A 24,836-nucleotide genomic window follows, 5' to 3' on the forward strand; every position below is an offset into this window, starting at 1 on the left:
ACAAATTACACAAATAAGGAGATAGTGAATACTTGAAGCTCTATTCTGAACGTGAAGACAATAGTATTGAAGATTGATGCAGATGCCTCATTCCTGTAGTGTTCCTGAATGCTTGCGTCATTTTACTGAGATATCTGCTAGTTCCAGTGCTCCCCAAATAGAAACTTACTCAACTACAGTTCTCACAATCCTGAAAGAGTAACTGAAGGGCTGGAATAAGACATTGTTTTGCCTTAAAAGACTAAGAATAAAAGATATCCTTATTTTTGCCATTAAGAATTAGAGAAAAAAATACAAACCTGATATTTTAAAGAATTCCTTAATATCTTCTTTTAGTGATTCAAGTTTAATCTCAGGTCTCTGAAGACAGGCCTAATTAAAAAAAAAAGAAAAGAAAAAACAGAGGTCAAAAGCAAATCATTTGGTTGATATATAATGCTAATGAAATTTTTTCAAAGGAGTATTCGAATGCACTCCTGTGAGGATAGACAGCCTTATTTGAATTACCCAAAATAGAACCATAAAAGAGAATTTCTCACCTATTCTTCAAATACAGGATTTGTGATAAGACACTGAGATGTGCTCAAAATACAAAAGCTTGTAGTTTATGACTGCTTTACATTTTATGTGAGGTTGTAAGTATAAAAATGTTCAGTTTTTATAACTCTGCTACTATAATAGCATATTTAGCATAAATAGCATATATACTTAATACATCACAGTCTAAATTTCTCAACGGGGCATATGTGGACTTTCACAATGTGGACCCAACTCATCTCTACAGATTCATGTACTCCTGCTGCTCCACCCAGCTAACACCACCCTCTGTTTTCTCACACCTCCTCCTCACACAACCCAATTGTCTAGTCACAATGAATTAAATTCACTGATTTTAGGCTCCACGCTTGTGTTCATGTTGTTTCCAGAAATGGAAGTACTCCCTCATCACACTAGCAAACGTTAGCTTCCCAAAAGCCCTCAAATATCACCTCCTTTCCCAATGTTCCTGGCAAAGAGAGAGCAGCATATTCCTGCCTTATAACACTTAGTAGATTGCAATGTGATTTTTAGCTCACCTACTTATCTTTCTGAGTAAAATGTAAACTCAAGCACAAGGACATTTTTGCATCTCAAGTATTACCCTGGCATTAACTATTCCTCAACAAAAATTTATTAGGCAAACAATGTTCTATTCTTTTAAACAACTTTTCTTCCAGAATAAATAAAAACGCTTGGTAACAATCATCTTGAATGGAAGAAGCTGGTTTCCAGATCTGCAGACCTGCAAAAACTATTCACTATTCAAAGCACCAGCCTGGGATCCAAGATGGCTGAGTAGCAACACTAACTTCAGCTACCATGGAATGAAAAGAATAAAAGAAGGGCCACTTTTCCAGGGATCTGACTGACAGAAATTTTCATTGAATAAATGCAGAAAAAGTGGAAAGTGTGTGTATCAAAAGCAGAGAGGACGGACACAGTGCTGCAGGCAGCGAGATGCAATCATACTATCGTTCCACAGTCAAGGTGGCACAGATCTCTTGTCCCACCACTTGCAGTTCCAGCCAGGAAAGACTCGCACAGCCACCCATTGACTTCTACCTCACTGTGGGAGTTTATTGGTTTGGAAAAGGACAACTAGGTTTGGAAGAAGCAAGCTGCCTTGATTTAATCCCATCCTTCCCTCTGAGAAGCACCATACTCAGCAGTGAAAAGTTGGGCTGTTCTCATCCGATCCGCTCCTACCAGTGTGAGAATCAGTATCAGGAAGTGACTGTAACAGTCCCTGGTTTTGGTGATATTGCCTGAGTGATGATCTTGCAGTACACATGGACTTCAAGTCCAGTCCCAAACAGTAATGGGGGACTAGGTGGCAGCATAACCGCATGAACTCAGCACACACTCTCCATCCCACCCAGACGGGGCCCAAGGAAATAAAAAGAAGGAAGCTCTATCTTAAGGCAAGGGAAGGCCATCACAGTTCTTGTAACTGTAACTAGGGATTTCTATCTGCAGGGTAATTCAATGCACAGCACTGAATTGGAGTAGCCTGCAGGACTGGTAGGGGAAGGGGCATCTACTTAAGCTTCTGAGGAGCTCTCCTCCCCCTTTATGTCACTGGCATCTGTACTAGAACTGCTAAAGGAAAACATCAACAAGCAACTGAATCTGGGATTATATGGTCCTCCCTATCGCCACTTCTGTCTTACTAGGTTAAGAGTGGATCTCCTGGCCTCTGGGACTAAAGGAGGCCTGCATGCTATGATAGTGGGAATTCTGTAACCACACAACAAGTCATGAAGTGTAGCTAGATCTCCAAGCAATCACTGTGTCTGTGTCTGGCTTAAGAGACTTGGAACTTCCTGCAGGCTTGGGGTAGGCCATTGCAGAGGGTTCTGTGATCATACGGAGGACTGGGAAGATCATTCGGTTTGCTCTTGTGACTGTGTGAGTGGGGTGTGCTGCCATTGTGGGTTCTCTGAGCAGTGATTGCCTTGACAACAAACAGGTAAGAAAGTGATCACATAATGGAAGAGATCATACCTTCCCAGCTGTTGACAAGAAACAGGAAAAACAAATTAGCAAAACTGAAAACAGTGTTCAAGATTTATAGACTACATTAAATGATCCAATATGCATATCTTAGGAATTCCTGAGAGTCTGCAAAAAGAGAATGGATTAGAAGACCTATTCAGTGACATAATAACTAAAAACTTCCCAAATTTGGAGAAAGAAAGGGGTATCTAAGTACAGGAAGAACATAGAATTCATTGTAGAAATGACAAGATTTTCACACATTGAACTCAAACTTTCCAATGATAATACATAAAGAATCTACAATGTGCACAAGAGAAATGCCAGATTACCTTTAGGAGGTGTCCAATTAGACTAATTGCTCATCAGAAACCTTACAGGCTAAGACAGACAGCTCAAGCTCCCCACCCACCACCACCACCAAAACAAAACAAAACCCTGTGAAACTCTTATTTGAAACAAAACTGAAATAAAGACCTTTCAAAATGAACAGAACTTGAAACAACTTGACTAGTCTTATAAATGATGTTCAAGCATGGGCTACACAGTTAACTGAGAATGATAATGATCATTATGAAAGAACATGAAGGCCAAGAACCTCCTAGTACACACACAAAGGAAACTCAAACAACATGAATATATATGAAAAAGATGGCAGGGCCCAGTTGTTACTTATAAATAACAGCCCCAAATGAAAACAACATAAATTCTCCAGTTTAAAGATAATACTGTCAGAATGGGTTAAAATACAGAACATGTCTCTGTTGTTTGTAAGAAATATACTTCATTGACAAAGATACTCTCAGAAAGGATGAAGGGATGAGAAAAGTTACCTTAGGCTAACAAAAAAACATAAAAGAGAAGGTGTAGGCATCCTAGTATCAGACAAAATAGACTTTAACACAAAACTAACTAATAACTAACTAATTAATAACTAATTAATTAAACAAGAGGCAGAATGATGTATTGATCAGAAGATCATTTTAACAAGATGTGAGTGTAGTAAATACCTATGCACCCAATGCCATGGTACCTCTCTATTTAAAACAACTGTTAATGGATCTGTAGGGAGACACAGACTTCAACACAATAACAACGGAGGACTTCAACACCCCATTTCATCAACTGACAGATCCACTAGACACAAAATGAATAAAAAAAACCAGCTATTCTATATCATGGATCAAATGTATGTAATTGATATCTACACAATATTTCACTTCACAAAAACATTCCATTCAATAATGTATGTAACTTTAGTAAAATCATACGCTAGGCAATAAAGCAAGTCTCAACACACCTAAAAATTTAAAATCATAACATGTAACTTTCTTGGCTACAGGAAAATGAAACTGGAAATCAAGAACTTAAGAAACTAAAAAATATGCAAATAGAGATTGAATAATATGCTCCCAAAGGAACAGTGGGTCTTATAAAAAATCAAAAGGGAAATCAAATATTCCTGAAAGTGAACAAAGATGATAGTACATATTTCAAAACATGAGTACAACAAAAGCAGTGTTACCAAAGAAAGCCATAGCAGTTAGTGCATATCTCAAGAAATGGGAACGGCATCAAATAAAGATTCTAACAATACACCTCATCTCAAGTCTCTGGAAAAACAACAATTCAAATCCAAAATTACGAGGAAAGACATAAGTGAAATTGGAAAAAAAAACTGAGACAAAAAAGATAAAAACATCAGTGAAATAAAGAGCAATTTTTTGAAAAAAATAAAACATACAGCATTATGCCAACTAACCAAAAAAACACAGGAAGAGTATCCATATCAGTAATGAAAAAGATGTTATAAGGTCACCACAGAAATAAAAAGAAGCATCAGAATTACTACAAACAGCTGTATACAAACAAACGAGAAAATCTAGAAAAAATAGATTCCTGGACACCTGGGATATAGTAAAATTGAGTCATGAAGAAGTGAGAAATAGAACAGAAAATAACCAAATGAGGATTGAATTAGTAATAAAGACACTCCCAACAAAGAAAACCCCAAGACCAGATTTGCCACCAAACTTTTCAAGAGTAACTAATTCTAATTCTTCTGAAATTATCAAAATCAACTGAAAGGAGGGGAATTCTGCCAAACTCCTTCTATGAGGCTAGCATTGCCTTAATTTCAAAACTAGAAAAAGATAAGACAAAGAAAGAAAACTGTAGACCAATATCCCTGATGAACTTAGATGTAAAAATCCTCAACAAAATACTAGCTGCTCGAGTACAAAACATATCAGAAAGATCAATTCACTTGGACCAAGCAGAATTTAACTCTGGCATGCAGGGATAGTTTGATTCACAAATCAATAAATGCAAAACAGCTAATTAACAAAGTAAAAAATAAAAACCATGTGATTATCTCAATAAATGCATAGAAAGCATTTCGTAGAATAAAGCATCATTCCATTATAAAAACTTGAATCAAATTGGGCATAGAAGGAATATTCCTCAACACAATTAAGGCAATATATGACAAACCAATAGCCAGAGTCAGATTTAAAGGAAGAGAAGCATTTCTACTAACACCCAGACCAGACAAGGATGTCTTCCTTCACTATTGCTATTCAATAGTCCTGGAAATCTTAGCAAGAACCAGTAGGCAAGAAAAAGAAATCAAATGGATACAGACTGAAAAGGAGGAAGTCAAATTACCCATGTTCATATATGACATGATCCTGTATACAGGGAAACCAAAAACATGAAATTCATCTTATAAAACAAAATAATAAAATAAATTAACAACTTTTCGATGGTTTCAGGGAAATTAACATTCCTACTACTTTAGTCCAAGGCATTTCTACAATATGAGACATAAATGCCACTCCATTGTTGATTTAGCAGGTGTAGAGTGATAAGCAATGTTTTTCACTTTATATTTGGGAATCGGGAATCATTTTTCCCATATAGCAAGGATGGTATAAAATACAATACAGACTTGTATCTAATATGGCAAATCATGAGCCAAATGCAAATTTACAGACAATGCACATGACACGCAGTCTACACTCTTCAAGACATGTCAAGGTCAAGAACACTAAGAAAGGCAAACAGGGGCCCGGTGGCGTGGCCTAGCAGCTAAAGTCCTTGCCTTGAACGTGCCGGGATCCCATATGGGTGCCGGTTCTAATCCCGGCAGCTGCACTTCCCATCCAGCTCCCTGCTTGTGGCCTGGGAAAGCAGTCGAGGATGGCCCAAAGCTTTGGGACCCTGCACCCACATGGGAGACCTGGAAGATGTTCTTGGCTTTGGATCGGCACAGCACCAGAGGTTGCGCTCACTTGGGGAGTGAAACATCAGACGGAAGATCTTCTTTTCTGTGTCTCCTTCTCTCTGTGTATCTGACTTTGTAATAAAATAAATAAATCTTTAAAAAAAAAAAAAAAGAAAGGCAAACAGACTCTGAGATGACAGCAGAATGAATGGGAGGACAATGAAACATGATACAAGACTGGAATCAGGACTGGGAAGAGAGATCATTGATGAACACTGTCGGGACTGTGAACTAGACAACAGCACTGCATTAATATTCAACTTTCAGTCTTTTGTAATTGTAATTCAATTGTAATTGTAATTCAATCTTTTGTAATTTGTACTGTCAATCCTGTTAGGGAACACATATACATATACATAACACTATTTAGTGGACATGGACATGATGTCTTCACTAGGGTCTCACAAGAACATCTGAGGGCAAACGGGAAAAAAGGTAAGGTTTTTATGAATGTGCCTGAAGCAATGCAGGAATTACATCTAATATCTTTGTAATACCTACTAGCTTAAACCCGTATCAAAATGAAAAGTTTAAGACATAATGGTTGAAAAACGGGGCAGATCGTAGTTTTACAATACTGTGAATGCACTAAATAAATTTGAGAATAAAGCATAATATAATCTTCAGAAATTTGAGAATAAAGCACAATGCAATAACCAGAACACAACAGTCGGTCACAGTGATTCTCAAACATGAGTTAACAGCAAATCTCTTTCTTCCTAATGAAATCTGAGTCCTATCAGAAATTCTACCATATAAAACACAATGAAAGTACTATTACTGTACAATAAAAACAGAGGACTTTTTATTAGGATCAATATTAAAAAGCTATAAATTCATTCTCATATAACCTTTATCTAGTTTATTTTTTTTTCAGTGGCTTAGCATAAAAAACAGATTTCCACAGTTAAGTGTTCACTTTTTTAATAGCCTTCCTGGAAAATTCAGCACACTCCCAAATTAAATCAACAGAGGACAACAAAGGAAAAGTTGTTAGAGATTCTACTTTGAAGTTCCGAAATTATTTAGCACAAATGCAAAAGAAAAAAAAAGAACTTCTGATGTTTATCTTTGCTAAAATGGTGCATATCATCACGTGATTACTACATGCTGAGTTACTAGCTCACCTGTCATACAATGTACCCACGTTGGGCACTTTCACTGTGTGTCACCTGGCCAACACCAAGCACAGCACACTCACTGCAGGAGCAAGTGTACAGTAAGAACACTGCACACCACATCATGAGCAAAAGTGCACAAACCCAAGTGTTTCCTTATTTCATTTTTGATGATGTTTACATAGTTGAGATGGACGGACGCTCATGTGAACCACTGATTAAGTTGGGAATGACTGAGGACCATGTAATTTTTCATCATCAATTACACATTTGTAAGCTATCCAAAAGACATAACGAAAGAAAAAATTTTTTATCTGCCCAGGAACAAGTTAATCTGGAAGCCAAGCAATAGATTATTTGATAAGCAACTGACACCTAACACATTTTAGAGAGTATTGCTTCTTAATACAATTTTAAATTAAATATTCCTAAATAAACAAAATGTTTCCAAAAATCTTTGGTTATCTCACAGCAGTTGAAAAACTACATGAAAATAAATGAAAGTGAGAGCACAAAAGGATCTGAAATCAACTCAGCCTTATTACTAGTTAGTTAACTCCGTAACATCTCTGCATCTCGTTTTTCTCTTCTTAACAGGGAAGACAATACCAAAAATAAGTTTCTGTGAGGCTTAAATAGTAAAAATTTCAAGGTTATCTTTACGCTGTGAGAGTCGATAAAAATTAAAGTTGCTGTGTTATAAAATATACGACATACCCAGATGGCAATGAATGTAAATGGCTTAAACTCATCATTCAAACATCATGGATTAGCTGTACTGGATTGAAAAACAAAACCCACCTATCTGTTGCCTATGAAAGACATATCTCACCAACAAAGATATGCAGAAACCGAAAGTGAAAGAATGGAAAAAGATATTCCAGGCTAATGGAAAGGAAAAACAAGCTGGTGTAGCCATACTTCTATCACATAATATAGACTTTCATGTTAGAAACATTAAAAGATGAAGGACACAGATAATGATCAAAAGATCCATGCAGCAAGAAGAGATCACCATAATAAATGTATACACACCAAATGCCAGAGCCCCTAGCTATGTGTAACAAATACTAATGAGTTAAAGGGAGAAAAACTCCAATACAATAATAGTGGGGGACTTTAATACCCATATTAATATCAATACACAGACCAACAAGACTGAAACTCAGCAAGGAAACAACAAGAGCCAAGACTTGATAGTGAGATTATGTTTAGGATTAAGAGCAGATACGGGTAAATAAAAGCGCTAATGGGTATCCTACTTGAAGAAGAGGAAGGAAAGATTGATCCTTACGGCCAGTAAGACGGCAAAGAAAGCTAATACTATACTTGTGGCACCAGCATCTCACATGGGCACTGGATGGAGTCTCAGATGCTCCATGTCCAATCCAGCTCCCTGCTTATAGCTGGGAACGAGGTGGAGGATAGCATAAGACCTTGGGTCTCTGCACTCACATGGGAAACCTGAAGGAAGCTTCTGGCTCCCGTCTAGACCAGGCCAGTTCTGGCCACTGTGGCTATTTGGAGAATGAACCAGCAATGGGAAGATCAATCTCAATCTGCTACCCCCACCTTTCTCTCTCCTCTCCCCCTCGCTCCCTTCCTCCTTCCCTCTCATTCTCCCTCTCTCCCTTTATCTCTCTCTAATTCTGATGTTCAACTAAAATTAATAACTCTTATTTGTTATAAAGATCTATTTATTGGTTTTTACTGGAAACATAAATTTACAGAGAGAAGGAGAAACAAAGAAAGCTCTTCCACTTGCTGGTTCACTCCTCTAATGGCCATAATGGCCGGAGCTGAGCCAATCTGAAACCAAGAACCAGGAGCTTGGGCACACAGGTATAGGTGCCCAAGGTTGTGGACCATTCTCTACTGCTTTCCGAGGCCACAAGCAGGAAGCCGGGATGGGAAATGGAGTGTGCAGGACATTCACTGGCACTCATATGGGATCCCAGCACTTGCAGGGGTAGGATTTAGCCACTGAGTTATCGTGCTGGACCCCAAAACAAATAACCCTTAGAAAATAAAAAGATTGATCCCCTAGTGTGGACAGGGGAGAATTCAAAATCTCAAGTTTGTAGAAGACACAATATACCATTCCTATTGAAAACTAGAAGGATTATAACAAGTGATAGAGAGATTAATCAGAGACAGGTTACTAGAACCTTGCTTGTCATAGTACAATACTCCAATTCTCCAGGAAAAACAAATAAACGAAACGAAAATCTGATAATCCCATAGACTACTACATGAATTTAGAGCTAGATGTCAAATTATCAGCCTCATTATCTTTCACTCTCCTTAGTAAGATCCCATTTGAACACAAATGGCTTAAGGTAGTGGAATTAAAACATTGGTGGGCTAGGGAGGGGGCTTAGACCTTAGACCAAGAAAGCAGAGATCTTGTTTTTGAGTGGGAAAATTCTGGAAATGAAGGAAACAATACTGTTGTACTGTGTTACCACAAGGCTTCACAGAAGCCTCACAAACATTTGGTCAAATACTAGAAAATTTTCTGGAAGAGTTTTAACCTTCCACAAAGACTTGGTTACTGCAATATGCAGATAATCTTGTAATCTCAGGCAGTAAGGGGGATAAAGTGTCTGAGATCATTTTGAATTTACGTATTTTGGCGGGACGGGGAGGCTTATAAGTCTCCAAAAATAAGCTACAACTTGCAGGGGAAAAAAAGTAATGCTTAAAAAGCAGTTTGTTAACTAATCTTGGAAGCTAAACTACCTTGAAATAAACGCCTCCAAATAATACTCCTTATGATTATAACAGTGAGGTGGGGTTGTCCCCCTGTAAACTGTTATATGGGCTCCCTTATTTAGGCAGACCTATAGATCATACCATGGAAACCAAAGATTCATTTCTAAGGAGCTACATATTGGTTATATCCTCTATTTTATCATCCTCAAGATTAAAGAACTTCTTGCCTAGATTCCATCTTTTAGTTCATGGCCTATCACTTTATTTTTTTTTAAGATTTTTTAAAATTTAATTTCTCATTGGAAAGTCAGAATCACAAGGAGGAGAGACAGAGAGAAGGATCCTCCATCCGCTGACTCACTCCCCAAGCAGCTGCAATGGCCAGAGCTAAGCCAATCCAAATCTAGGAGCCAAGAGTCTCCTCCAGGTCTCCCACATGAGTGCAGTACTCCGGGGACCTGGGCCATCCTCCACTGCTGTCTCAGGCCACAAGTAGGGAGCTGGATGGGAACTGGATCAGCTAGAAAACAAATCATTGCCCATACAGCATCCCGGCACATGCAAAGTGAGGACTTTAGTCACTAGGCTACTGCGCCAGGCCCGACCCATCACTTATAACCTGGCAACTTGGTTGCGAGTAGGGAAGGCAAGCTCCAACCACACTGGGAGGATCCATACCAAGTGTCCCTGCCTACTGAGAAAGCTGTAGAATGGCAGAGAAATAGTGGGCACATAAGGATCCTTAATAGCGACTTTAAAAAAAAATGCTAGCACTTCCTTCTAAAGCTTCTCTTTCCCTTGACAGGGGCCATGGAATTTGGATGAGTTAGCTGGAATGGACTGCTAGAAAAGGAAGCTATAAAGGGATGTTGCGGGCCTGGCGCAGTGGCTTAGCAGCTAAAGTCCTTGTCTTGAACGTGCTGGGATCCCATATAGGTGCTGGTTCTTTTTTTTTTTTTAAGATTTATTCATTTTATTACAGCCAGATATACACAGAGGAGGAGAGACAGAGAGGAAGATCTTCTGTCCGATGATTCACTCCCCAAGTGAGCCACAACGGGCCGATGTGCGCCGATCCAATGCCGGGAACCTGGAACCTCTTCCGGGTCTCCCACGCGGGTGCAGTGTCCCAATGCATTGGTCCGTCCTCGACTGCTCTCCCAGGCCACAAGCAGGGAGCTGGATGGGAAGTGGAGTTGCCGGGATTAGAACCGGCGCCCATATGGGATCCCGGGGCTTTCAAGGCGAGCACTTTAGCCGCTAGGTCACTCCGCCGGGCCCTAGGTGCTGGTTCTAATCCCGGCAGCGCCACTTCCCATCCAGCTCCTTGCTTGTGGCCTGGGTAAGCAGTTGAGAACAGCCCAAAGTCTTGGGACCCTGCACCCATGTGGGAGACCTGGAGGAACTTCTTGGGTCCTAGCTTTGGATTGGCACAGCTCCGGCTGTTGCAGTTACTTGGGGAGTGAATCATTGGACAGAAGATCTTCCTCTCTGTCTCTCCTCCTCTCTGTATATCTGGCTTTGCAACAAAAAAAAAATCTAAAAAAAGAAAGAAAGAAAGAAAGAAAGAAAGAAAATAAGAAAGAAAGGGATGTTGAATATGGGTATCTAATATACCAGGGATGCCCTCAAGGGGAGGCTGGTCAGCTTGATGTTATTAGTTAAATGGCCAGGGCAGAAAAAAAATCAAGCCAGGTATGATTTTAGAATGCTAGAGTCGATGGCCTGTTTACAGGTTGGCTAAAAGGCTATTTTGGAAAATTGAAGTGTGTGGTGCTTTAATCTCACCTCTTGCATAATTGTAGCCAGATAGCTGAAACAAAACAGAAGAAGGGAGTAGCTATTTGAGAACAAACGTAGAAGTGAACCTGGGAACAAGAAGTATAAAAATTAAAAAAAAAAAAAGAGGAGGGATCTTTAAGAAGATTCTGGTGGACCATTTTTAACCCAGAATAGAAAACTGCTATTACTTGACTTGCAGATGTAGCAAAAACTCACTGAGCAAACAGTATGCTATAGAGCAGCCAAATCACAAGAGGAAGTAGAAAGAAGGAGGAAGGTAACTCCACACTTAGGCCACATCTGGGAAACTGTACACTCCACAGTACTGACCTGGTGAGGAGCCAGGGGATGGCCCGCATGCTGTAATTGCTCTGGGTGTGCCCGCTCATATGGCACCCAAGCTTGCAAGACCTGGAATAAAGTCTCACTTTTCACTGTGCTTCTTGATACCAAGTCTGTCTCTTGAATGAACAGGTAAAGATATTTCCCATATCTAATTATATTTTTATAGCCATTAACCAACTTTTTTTCTCCATCATTATTGATTCTGATAATCATTCTACTCTTTGAGAAATTTTTTGAAGCATAGAAACTATACATTTGACACAAGAAACAGGTAACCCTAATCGTTCTGCATGTATTTCAAAACTCGAATTTTTGAATTAAAAATGTTCCCCTGCCACATCCCAAACCCTAAAGAAAATCTCTAGGCTCTAGGCTCTTCTGACTTTGCTGGAAATTACACACTATATATTGAGGTATTAATTATATACTAATTCTTCCAGAAAATAGGACAGAAGGGAATATTTCCTAACTTATTGAGATCAGCCTTGCCTAGTATCAAATATAGATTAAAATGTCACACAAAGGGGCAATGCTGTAGCACAGCACAATCAGCTGCTTCTTATGACTGGCAATCCATATCAGAGAGCCAGTTTGAGTCTTTGCCGAAGTGCTTCCAATCCAATTCCCTGGTAATGTACCTAGAAAGCCAACATGGGACAACCGCATAGGAGATCCATATGGAATTCCAGACTCCTGTTTTTGGAATGTTTTTGGAACTTCCCAGCCCTGGCCATTATAGTCATTTGGGGAGTAAAGCAACAGATGAATGATATTCTTTCTCTCTCTGAGAGAGCGAGAGAGAGAAAGAAAGAGAGAGAGACTCTACTTTTCAAATATAAAGAAATACTTTTAAAAGTTATAAATTGAAGCTGGTGCCATGACTCAACAGGCTAATTCTCCAACTGCAAGCATCAGCATCCCATATGCTGGTTCATGTCCCAGCTACTCCACTTTCGATCCAGCTCCCTGCTTGTGGCCAGCGAAAGCAGCAGAGGATGGCCCAGGTTCTTGGGCCCCAGCACCCACATGCGGAAGCTGAATGAAGTTCCTGGCTCCAGGTTTCAGCCTAGCCCAGCTCCTGTCATTGCTGCCATTGTGGAGTAAACTAGCAGATGGAAAATGTTTCTTTTTTCTCTGTAAGTCTGCCTTTCAAATAGAAATAAACAAATCGTTTAAAAGTTATAAACTAATCTTTTATGAAAATAGTTGTAAACTTTTCAATAAAATATTAGCATTAAAAAGGATATATCATAATCAAGTAAAATGATCTCTGATGAAAAACTGGTGTAGCATTCAAAGTTAACTATTGTTATTCACCACCTCATTATATTGAAAGGAAAAATTAAGGAGTGGACATTAAGCACAACAGTTAAGTCACTGTTTGAAAAGATGGCATTCCATATCAGAGAAGCTGGGTTCAAGTCCTAGCTCTGCTTCCAATTCTAGTTTTATGCCAATGGGCATCATGGGAGGCAGCAGGTAGCAATTCACTTCATGCTGAAGCACTTGGGCCCCTGTCACATACATGGAAGATCATATTAACTTTCTGGCTTCTGGTTTCAGTTTGGCCCGGCCCTAACTGTTGTACATACTTAAGGAGTGAATCAGCAGGTTGAAGATCTCTGTCTCTATATATCTCTTTCCTTCAAATAAAATACTTGTGAACATAAAAGCATACATCTCTATGTATGCAAGACTTTAACATAATTCACTATCCTCTCATGACAAAATTCTCAAAAAGCTAGAATTAGCATTAGAAGAGAGTCTCCTCAGTTTAATTTCTTTAAATGCACTGCAAGTATTGTCCACACAAAAAGGCAAGGAGAAGAAATACAGAGCAAGCACATGGACCTAGAAACCCTTAAGTGATGTAGAAAAAAGACACTGTGACCAGTAAATTTACCAAGGTCCTGGTATTTCATTGAATGTGTGACAAATAAATCAATATAAATTATATTTATATATACTAAAAATAAATAACTAGACATTGTATAAAAGGGAAATCATTTCTAATAATGGGAACACACTATCCCTAAAAACCCTGCAAAGAATTCAAGAGAAGCACCTGCTGAGACACATCTGAGCAGTATCTGGACAGAGTAATTAATCTCATCTACCAGTTCTGTCTGATTTTGGTGATGTGCAAAGAAGGCCTGCTTAGTTTTAACCATCTGGAAAAACCTCAAGCACTCCTGCATTCTTTATCCATCTGTCTCTTACCTATATCCAGAAATATACTCCTTAAAATTAATTAGTAGCTTTATTTTCAGTAGTCTATTTCAGAGACAATACTCTCCCTCTGAAGACATTTGAAACTAATTGTATCTTAAAGAAAATAATCTCCGGGCCCGGCGGCGTGGCCTAGCAGCTAAAGACCTCGCCTTGAAAGCCCCGGGATCCCATATGGGCGCCGGTTCTAATCCTGGCAGCTACACTTCCCATCCAGCTCCCTGCTTGTGGCCTGGGAAAGCAGTTGAGGACGGACCAATGCATTGGGACACTGCACCCGCGTGGGAGACCCAGAAGAGGTTCCAGATTCCCAGCATTGGATCGGCGCGCATCGGCCCGTTGTGACTCACTTGGGGAGTGAATCATCGGACAGAAGATCTTCCTCTCTGTCTCTCCTCCTCTGTGTATATCTGGCTGTAATAAAAAAAAAAAGAAAGAAAATAATCTCCAACTTACTAGAGATTTACTCTTCCTTACCTAAACCCAGTTTTCCAGTTGAACTTACTGCATGTTCAATGTTTATTAATAAAAGTTTATGGTCGTGACTAAAATCTGATCAGTAAAAGTAGCTGGGCTTGTGACTCTCAATTATAAATAATTCATGTTATTCTCTGAATACACCTCATGTTAATCTCATTTCTCCTGACAGTAGTATCCCCTGCCCTAACATAAAAAACATAAATAAATAAATAATTCGAGAAATAGCTCTAGAAAGTACACTGAAATTATAAAACACTGACAAGAGAAAATAATTAAGAATAAGTGAAGATGTAAACTATGTTCATGGAGCAGAAATCTCAATATTGTTACAATGTCAGTTTTCTCAAAACTGATCCATAGATTCAACATAATCACAGCCCAAATTCCATTAAGTTTTATAGTCAATTAGAAATTGAATCTAAAACTTGCATGGTAAAATAAAGGACCTACTCTAGCTGAACCAATTTTGAAAAAGAGAAACCAAGTGGGAGAACTATCAAATTTCAAGGCTTGTTAAAAAGTTACCAAAAAATAAAAAGATACAATGGTATGTAGTAAAGTGAAAGAAGTTGTGTGTGAGTGCATGCATATCTATATTATTCTGTGTGTGTGTGTGTGTGTGTGTGTGTGTATAACTGACTTTCAACAAGAATGCCAGAAAATTTGTAGTACATAGATTCTTCACCAACTAAGTCCCCAAAACACTGGACCATCCACAGGCATTACCATCAACAAAAGCTCACTCAAGACAGTTCACAGCCCTAAGTAGGAAAATCAAAAAGCATACACCTTCTAAAATAAATATAGACTTATTTTACGCCATTGGGTTAGACATAGTTTCTAGGTAGAGGGAAAAGAAAAGCATGGTCATAGGGAACTGACAGAAATACATGTCAGCAAAATGTTTAACTGGGGACACAATGGTAGGAGGCAAACCTCTCCAGTAGCTCAGGACTTTGCTGCATGGCTCCCCATTTTCCAGGTGTTTGAACTCAGCTGGTGACACGGTTCACTCTCTCTCTCAGTTCCCATCCACACAAAATATAGCTGAGCCAGGGAGTGCCTCTACATCCTCCCAGTCGATACAATATTTTTATTTCATAAATAACAGCAAAAAGCTTCCTTGCTCTTCGGCAGACTCGGGAACATTAAAAGATAAGAAAGACACCATAACTGACAAATGACTTTTATCCTATACAAAATCTTACCTCTTAACAATAAGACAATATGATTTTTAAATGGTCAACGTTGTAATAGATTACTTAACCAAAGAATTCATAGGCACAAAATAATTAGTCAGCAAAAATGTGCAAGGAAACTACAATGAGATATTGTTATGCTCCTACTAGGAATGTCATTAGTTCATAAAACATTAATAAATTTAAAAATCACAGCACAGCTGGGACTCCCCTAAATTGCTGGCAGGAATGTAAACTGATTCAGCCTGTTTGGAAAAGTTGGGCAGTTTCTTATTGAATGACACACGCACTTACACACAACACAGCAATTCCATTCCCACATGCTGGTCCCAGAAAAAAAAAGAAAACAAGTATCCAACCAAAAATCTCTAGCAGCAGTATGTACGGCTTTAACCCTGAACCCTAAATAACTCCAACGTTCATCAACCAGGGAATGGGTGCACGCCACGCCAATAATGAAATATTACTTGGCAATAAAAAGGGCCAGGATCACTGAAACACCCACAGATGACCCTGTCAAGAGATGGGAAGCAGGCACAAAATGTTAAAAACACTCTCTAAGATTTCATTTACATCCACCAAGAAGGCAGCGCATTCCCAATCTGCACATTCGCACTGCCTGGCTCGTCAGAAGCACTTAGCAAATGCTAGAAAGTACTCAGTGAATACCAGAAACTACTCACTAAAGGGCAGGCAGAAGGACAGGGAGGGGACAGCAGAGAAAGGCTTGCTTTGAGGCAAAAGCAAGATGCCCCTTGGAGCCCAAATCCACCCTCTGGAGGAAAGAGGGGGGTGGAAGGGTGCTCCAAGCTCCCGAGCTGGGGTTCTGCAGACCTGCCGGATGCCTACAAAGGCAGACAAATGAATGAGCAAGCCCGGCGCTCCTCGGGCCTGGGAAGGGCGTGGTGCGCCCCACCCTGCCTCGGGAGAGGCTCGCGTCCGAGGCCCGCCCAGGAGCCGGTTCCGTGCATCCCTGTGGAGCTGGCCGGAGCAGAGACCAGTGCAGCCTCGGTGAGCATGGGGCACAAGGAGCCAAGGAGCCGGGCCATCCCGCTGCCCACCCGGCCGCACTCACCCAGGCCTGCCGTTCCAGCTGAGCGTACAAATTGGAGCCCTTGAGCTTCTGAACGATCTGCGCTATCATGAGAGACAGGTCCGACTCCTCCTGCAACATTTCCCCTGTCCTAGCCCGCCCGCCGCGGGGGCGCCAAGAGAACGGGCTGCCAGGCCCCGCCAGGAACCAAGTGACATTTGTCCGGGACCTTACTATGCGGGCACTCCTCTGGCGGGCGTTACCAGGCAACTGCCGGGCGTGTGTCCCGCCTTCTGTGGTCCCCCCGCCACCCAGAGGCCTCAGCACCTACGTTCCGCCAGGACAAAGAAACCGGGCAGGGAGGAAGCTTCGCTGTCTATTGTTCCTGCCTAGTCGGTGGTTGAAGAGTGAGTACACGAGCTCTTTGCTCAAAGCTACAGCGCCTCTGTTGTACAAAGAAAAGCTAAAGTCACTATTGTTTGTATTTTACGGTACACACAATTGTGCCTTCTGGCACTTAACAGTCTCTGCAGAAACATGGCTATGGATACTACAGCCAATTACACCCCAGGAATTGTCAGATTGACATTGGCTGAGTGAACTTGGGCAACATGCTTACACTTCAGCACTTAGGTCCCACTTGTGTAAAATAATACCCAGCTCACAGGATGCTGTGATGACTATCTGAGGTAATAATCGCCAAGTTATCCAGACTGCACAGTGTTCTTGGTGTCATATCTTCCCTCGTTTCTATTCTCTGGGTTCTTATGCCAGAAATAACGAGACAGCTACAGATCGACCAGGTAACAATGTTAATAGGTTTTCTGCGATGCATTGATGAGGTAAGGATGAGCAGGACGTTGTCCTAGTCTTTGAGAAATAGACCCTCTAGACCCCTCATCTTCCATTCATTCGTTCATTCATAATTCATTCAGTGCTCAACATTTTGAGCAATTACAATGTTTAATAAAATAAAATCCTTGCCTGCAAAGAAATAAATAAAAGATTATAAGGAGAGCTATTAAGTTGCTGATTTAACTAATTAAATGAACTCTCCAAAAGTTGGTGTCGATTGCAAGAGAGCCAAAAGGAATAATACATATGTTAGAATAACCTCACGAGTACTATCAACAATTAATTTCCAATTTATGTATGTTTGAAGCAAAACAGAACTAGGATTCTGAGGAAACAGACTGAAATTATTCCAAACCAGATGCCCAGAGTGGTGGTACTGCATGGTAGTCCCCTGCCTGTGGCACCAATATTCCATGTGCCCAGCAGCTTGCATCCTGGCTGCTCCACTTCCAAAAGGCTCCCTGCTCATGCGCCTGGAAAAGCAGCAGAGCACGACCTGGTTTCTTGGGTCCCTGCACATGCACAGGAGACTTGGGAGGAGCTCCAAGCCCCTGGCTTCAGGCCAGTCCACCTCTGGCCTCGTGGCCGCATGGGGAGTGAAGAAGCAATCAGAAAATCTCTCTCTTTTTTTTTTTCTCCTTCTCTCTAGGTAACTCTGCCTTTCAAATAAAGATAAATCTTTTTTTCAAAAAGTTATTTCTTCCATAGAACATGTGTGTTAGAGTAAAATTAAATTCTAGAATGCCTTCTGCTCTGTTTCTCCATTTCTAAAGCAAGACTTTTCAGAACACCTGCTCCAGGCTAGGAGTGCAAAGGAACCCAATTCAGGTTGACTAAGGCGATTGAGAAGTTTTCCCTGCTCTCCAGGAATTCTGAGACCCAAAGGGACAATGAGAGCCTATGCATACAGCTGGGCTGGTAGAAAGACTCCTGTAGTCTCCCACCTGAGCATATGGAAATTTGGTTACTTTGAAGTCATTATCCAACAACAAACAGAATAAATGTGAAGATTCTCATTACAGTCCCACGGGAGAGGAAGAGAATTTTGCATTGGAACTCCTTCTGGTACCCAGAGTGGGTGGACATTGGGAAAGTGCTCCAACTCGGACATTTCAGAGCAAACCATAAGCTGTTCTAATAGATATGTAGCTAGCAGGGTCTCCTCTCATCTGAGTTGCTGTAGCTTTGTAGACAGCTCAAAGGAAAGCATGTGAAGGATGTTTCCACAAGATTTTCTCAGGTTTAGAACAGACATAATTTTAGGCCAGCATGCATGCGTCGGGGGTCTGGGTCCAACATTGCCTTTCTCAGACCTGTTTTGCTTTGATCTATTTCACATAGAATGCTGGACTTCACCTAGAAGTAGGAAGAAACCTGGTGACCAGTAGCATCTATAACAGGAATGGGACCCACCACAAAAAGCACTCTCCTGGCCCAACAGGAAACAGAGGCATACTTCATGGGAGCCTAGAACACAGTCCTGCCTTATTCACGTGAGTATGCTCTCAGAAATTCTACCTCTTACAAAGCAAACTGCTTTCTGAGGCTGTCAGAGATGCTGATGTTTGACATATTGTGTCTGCAGAGCAAGTTGAGACATATGTTGACAGGAATTTATGCAGGCTAAATAAAATGAGTATTTGTGTTTGTGTGTGTGTCACAAACATCACAGGCTTCACTATCTTCGATTTAAAAAAAAAAAGCTGCTGCTGGTGTGGATGACCAATTACCAGACAGCTGCATCCCACCAGCTGTCACGGGTCCTCAGCCCTTTTCAAAGTCTTTCTCTACCCCCAGGGATCCCTCAGGATCGGGGGGGGGGGGTGGGGGAAAGACTATCCATGATCTTCTGCTTGACTTAATGCAATGATGGCTGAAGTCCTGAAACTATGCTTCAGGGTGTTGTTTGTCAGTACTACCGAAGCAGCAAAACCCAAAAGGTGCAAAACCTCCAGATCCACAAAATTGCTGATTTTGCTGCTTCACATAGTTGGGATAGTATCTCCTTTGTAAACTGTGTGGAATATCAGATCAAGCTAGTTCCAGTTTCTTTTTCCATGAGTAATCCCAGGGACTGTGTTGTCTCCATGTGCAACACAAAGCTTACAGGGGGAAACCTCACTGATGTGGGTTGGGTCTGTTTCTCAGGGGCACATGTTTTGGGGTGTGGGTCCCTAATGTGAAGACATTAGGAGATGGCTCAGTGGGAAGTCCTGAAGTAACTGGGGACCCAGCCGTTGAAAGGCATTGAGGTGGCTCTTAGGGGATCCTACATCAGTGCTCCCAAGGGTATTTGGTTCTAAGAGCAGGTCCAACACCTGAATTGCTCTCTGGCTTCCTGTGTGAGAACATGTTGTCTTCCTCCCACACACATTCTCACACCTACCATCTGCCATGAGATCATCCCCACACTGAACTGATATCAGAGCTATGACCTTGATCTCTAAGCTAACTGAATCTCTTTCCTTTGCAAAGTTAGCCTGACTCAGGTATTTAATTCTAGTAATGGAAAACAGAGCACAGTTACACCAGCAAATGATGTTCTGACTCACAGGATATTTATAATCACAAAGTGTCTCAATAACATCAGCAAGACTTCATGCCTTTCCTTCTGTTTTATTCTACCTTCCTCAGCATATTGATTCCCCCTACAGCCTGTTTGCCACAGTCTCAACATGGCTGCTTTATGGCAAACATGATGACTTGTTGCTGCCATAAAAGGCAGGAAGGAAGGGGGCCAAACAAAGGCATTCTCAATGATTTTTGCCTCTCTCTTTTCTGAGGAAGGAATAGCTTTGCAGGAAGATCTCAAGAAAATATTGTGTATCATAGTGCCTGAAGCTGTGCCACATGACCACCCTCGCTAAAGGAAATCTGTATAGAACCTGTTGGGAGAAAGACAAAGGAGAAGAATGGCCACTTGGTTGATACTGCTGTGATAGGGACAGTTGTGAATAAGCATCTCTGATGGATGTTTGGTACAATCAAACCACAAATAAATTAAATGACTTAGGGAATATCCAGGTGACTTACCGTTCACACAGAGCAGATTGTGTGTAGCTCAGGCTCAGAATCTAAATTATATTACTTAGCTATGTGGCATTTTCTCAATATCATAGTGACATTTTAAAAGCTAAAAACAAATAATGTTGGCCCTCTGCAAAATAAGTTTTGTGAGTACAAGATTATATGACAAGCACAGAACATTTGCAGATGTTATTGTAAAAAAAAAGAAGAAGAAAAAAAAGGACAAGAATTGGTGACTCCAGGAAAGAGCAGCTTGTTTATGAATTGCTTTCCACTAAGGGCACCCCATACCTAGAGGCTATTGGGATTCTAGATGATTCTCTCTAGTTGTACCAAGAGAAATGAACACTGGAAGCAGTTTGTTCTCTAGTATAATGTGTACAGATTTCAGGCTTATTGGTAGCAAGCGAAATTCTATCTTCTAGGCTCTTCCTCTAGGTTTGAAGTAAGATAAGAGAGCAGAATCCCTTTGCCTCAAGATCTCTTCAATTCTCCGATCATGAGGCATGGGTACTCCAAAAAGTTCATACAAATGGATTTAAATAAGCTTGTCTTGGTATAAGAAAATTTTGAAGCATGTGCATATGAGCAGTCTATGGAAAGCTCAGGAATATGTGCATTCTTTCAAAACTGCATCAGGGCCCAGCGTGGTGGCCCAGCAGCTAAAATCCTTGCCTTGAACGCACTGGGGGATTTCATACAGGTGCTGGTTCTAACCCCGGATACCCTGCCTTCCATCCAGCTCCCCACTTGTGGCCTGGGAAAGTGGTTGAGGACAGCCCAAAGCCTTGGGACCCTGCACCCAAGTGGGAGACACGTAGGAACTCCTGGCTCCTGGCTTTGGATCGGCTCAGCTCTAGCCATTGTGGTCACTTGGGGACAGAGGATCTTCCTCTCTGTCTTTCCTCTTCTCTCTATGTATCTAATTTTGCAATAAAAATAAACAAATCTTTTTTTTAAACTGTGCATCAAAAAGGTTTGGATCAAACTAAATCTGTTTCATCACAAACACACAGCACACGCACTCACAGACACACACACATACACACTCACACACAGCAGACACGCTCACAGACACACACACACAGACACATTCACAAACACACAGCACACGCACTCAGACACACACACATACACACTCACACACAGCAGACACGCTCACACACACACACATACACACACACAGCAGACACGCTCACAGACACACACACAGACACATTCACAAACACACAGCACACGCACTCACAGACACACACACATACACACTCACACACAGCAGACACGCTCACACACACATACACGCTCACACACACACACAGACACATTTTCATTTTCTCCCTTCTTGCCACCATAACTCAAATATTTCCATTCTAGGAAATCTTCTTCTAATGGTTTTTTTAAAGGTTTATTTTTATTCGAAAGGCAGATTTGGAGAAAGAAGGAAAGACAGAGAGAGAGAGCAAGAGAGAAATCTTCTGTCTGCTGATTCATGTCCTAAACAGCTGCCACCACTGAAGCGAAGTCAGTCAGAAGCCTGAAGCTAGGAACTACTCCCGGGTCTCCCACACAGGTACAAGTACGCAAGGACTTGAACCATCCTCCTCTGCTTTTCTAGGTCATTAGCAGGGAGCTGGATAAGAAGTGGAGTAGCCGGAATGTTGATTCCACAGACAGAAGCTTAGCCTACTGAACGATGGTGCTGGCCCCTCCTTCTTGTTTTCTGGGATCTTTCCTCCACTGCCTCTTGGAAAGCTTGCTTGCTGTCTACCATCTTGTCTTTCCTTCCAGTGTGCAAAGGTACAGCAACATGTGCAGGACAAGAATATCTATGAGATTGAGATAGCTAGAATAGTAGTACTTGAGATCAGACTGACAACTGCTGTTGGATCTATCTCTACCTATTATCTGAGTTAAGAATCTGTCCGAAAGGATCCAAATGAGTAAGAGGGAGCAAGTTATAAAACTAGATGTGTCATCTGGTCCTTACTTAGTTCCAACTTTGGATCCCCACCCCATCTTGCAATGACCATCAGGGTCGCTCCACACCCCTCCTCCAAAAAAAAAAAAAAATAGAATAGATAGTCAGAGAAATACAAGGAAAGCTTAGAACCAAACAGGAAACGATCAGCGTGGATTCACATATACTTTATTAGGAAGGACACAAAGATGAGTTACTCCTCACTAGGGTATTGAAGATTTCTCTGCACACCTCTCCTAAAACTGTTATGCACCTCAACTGTTGACATATGCCTTGTTAGAGTTACGAGCCTGTTTAGACTATCCTGAAATCTGCCAAGTTCAACAAAATTATGCATCAACACAATACACTGCTAAATACTAAAATGAAAACAGACACGAGACAGCTGAATAGTACCCGATAGCCACTTTAAGATGTATAGCAGCCGGTTCTGTGTACAAACAAAAATTGAAGGGCCAATGAAGTAGTCACAGGTTGTGGTTAAGAACCTGCACTATTATAATGTATTGATTACTCAATACTATGTCAATTAATTCCATAATGTTGTAAATTGTTGTTGATGTTGTGCTGGGGCTTCTAATTGATCGGGATGATATTCTGCCAGCTCTGCCTTCAGACTAGAGATGGTCTCCCCAAGAAACTGTTGAATTTATCTGGACAATAAGATGCTGGACTCTTTGCTTGGTATATGTTTGCAACGAAAGAATCTCGACTTAATTTGAACTGTAATACTGCAACACGGTGGAGGAATCCACCATTGGAGGAGGGCACAGGGAGGGGATGGGGGAATCCCAGAGCCTATGAAACTGTGTCACATAATGCAACATAATAAATAATTTTTTTAAAAAGATTATATGATAAAAAAACTAGATGTGTCAGAGGTCAAGTAGTCTTGGAGTACAGCCAGTGTGTAAATAGAGCATGGAGTTCTTATGAACAACCAGCAGCTCCCTGGGAGATGCCATTTACAGGAAAGGGGTCTGGGACAGGGACTGTGAGTCTATCACCAGCACTGATTCTAGAACAAGCTATAGGCGGTGAAAGGAGCAAGGCCAAAGGCCCTGGAATGAAGTAGATGTCTTAAAAACACCTGTCTCTCAAGCATTGAGCTTAATGTTGGATACGAAGGAGGTTAGAGACGGGGAAAAAGACAAAGAATGCACTAAAACAATGATTTTTAGCTCAAGTTGAGTTCTCATGCTTTATGTCAAAAATTTGTGAGACTATGTACAATTCCAAAATATGCCTGCTTATTGCAACATAAAACCATTTTAAATGTATAAATCAAAAATAAACATCACTATCCTTAATTTTCAATATGCTTTCTGGTATAGAACTATGTACCCATAGCATACAGAAGTTCCAGTAACTTTGGACTCTGCAGCCCACAGCCATACGGTGCTCATTACCATGCCCTGTTTAATCTTTCCCTTCCCTAATCTCTTACCTTCCCTTCTACAGCTGTTTCCAGGAATGATCCCCAATACATTCTTTATAATTAAATTCTTGTTTTAGCATTTACTTCTGGATGATTCCAGCCTTTGCCTAGTACTCAATGTGGTGCCTGGCAGGTAACATTGTTGAAAAAGTGCTGCATGAAGAATCAGTAATCATTTCTCTTTTTCTCCAGGAGACACAGCTTGGTCGTATCCTTCCAGTGTCAAGCATACATACCAATTGTGGCTTGCAAATATACATTGGGTAAGAAGAATATCAAGAGAACCAATAAATTGGGGTTGGGGGAAGGAGAGTCATAAAGAAGGGGAAAATGAAATGGAAGAGGAGCAGAAGGAGGAAGGAGAGGAAGATGGAATCAGGATGAGAGAGAAGATTCTAAGGATTTTGATTCATGTAATTATGAGGGTTGCAAAGTCTGAATTCTATGGATTGGACCAGTGAGACTTCAAAGAAGAGTTAATTTTGCAATCTCGAGTTTGGAATCCGTAACAGAGATCATTAGGCTGGAAACTCAAGCAGGATTTATGTGTTGGCTTCCTGAGGAAGAATCCCATCTTCTCTAGGAATACTTGGTTTTTGCTGTTCCAGTCCCTCAACCAACTGATCCAGACACCCACCCAAACTATGGAGGGTCATCTGCTTTACTTAAAATCTACTGATTATAGATGCTCATCACATCTATAAAATTCCTTCATAGCCAAGCCTGGATTGGTGTTTAGCTAAGCAACAGGCCATCACAGCCTAGTCAAGCTAACATGTATTAAGTACCAGAGCAGGTAGTTAATTGACCACACCT

General features: G+C 40.9%; 1 protein-coding gene across 1 annotated transcript in view; it reads right to left on the minus strand.

Annotated features, from left to right (window-relative positions):
* The window catches only part of TBC1D19 (TBC1 domain family member 19), a 97,950-nt gene extending 80,951 nt beyond the window's left edge, over positions 1–16,999 (minus strand). Inside the window, exons 1-2 of the mRNA XM_058670242.1 lie at positions 16,765–16,999; positions 300–372 (exon numbers count right to left, since the gene is read on the minus strand). Of these exons, the coding sequence (XP_058526225.1) occupies positions 300–372; positions 16,765–16,863 (172 nt within the window). The 5' untranslated portion in view covers positions 16,864–16,999. The remainder of the gene's footprint in view (positions 1–299; positions 373–16,764) is intronic.
* Between the last annotated feature and the right edge of the window lie 7,837 nt (positions 17,000–24,836).

The sequence above is a fragment of the Ochotona princeps genome, chromosome 11 (genome assembly GCF_030435755.1).
Source record: "Ochotona princeps isolate mOchPri1 chromosome 11, mOchPri1.hap1, whole genome shotgun sequence".
Classification (NCBI taxonomy): domain Eukaryota; kingdom Metazoa; phylum Chordata; class Mammalia; order Lagomorpha; family Ochotonidae; genus Ochotona; species Ochotona princeps.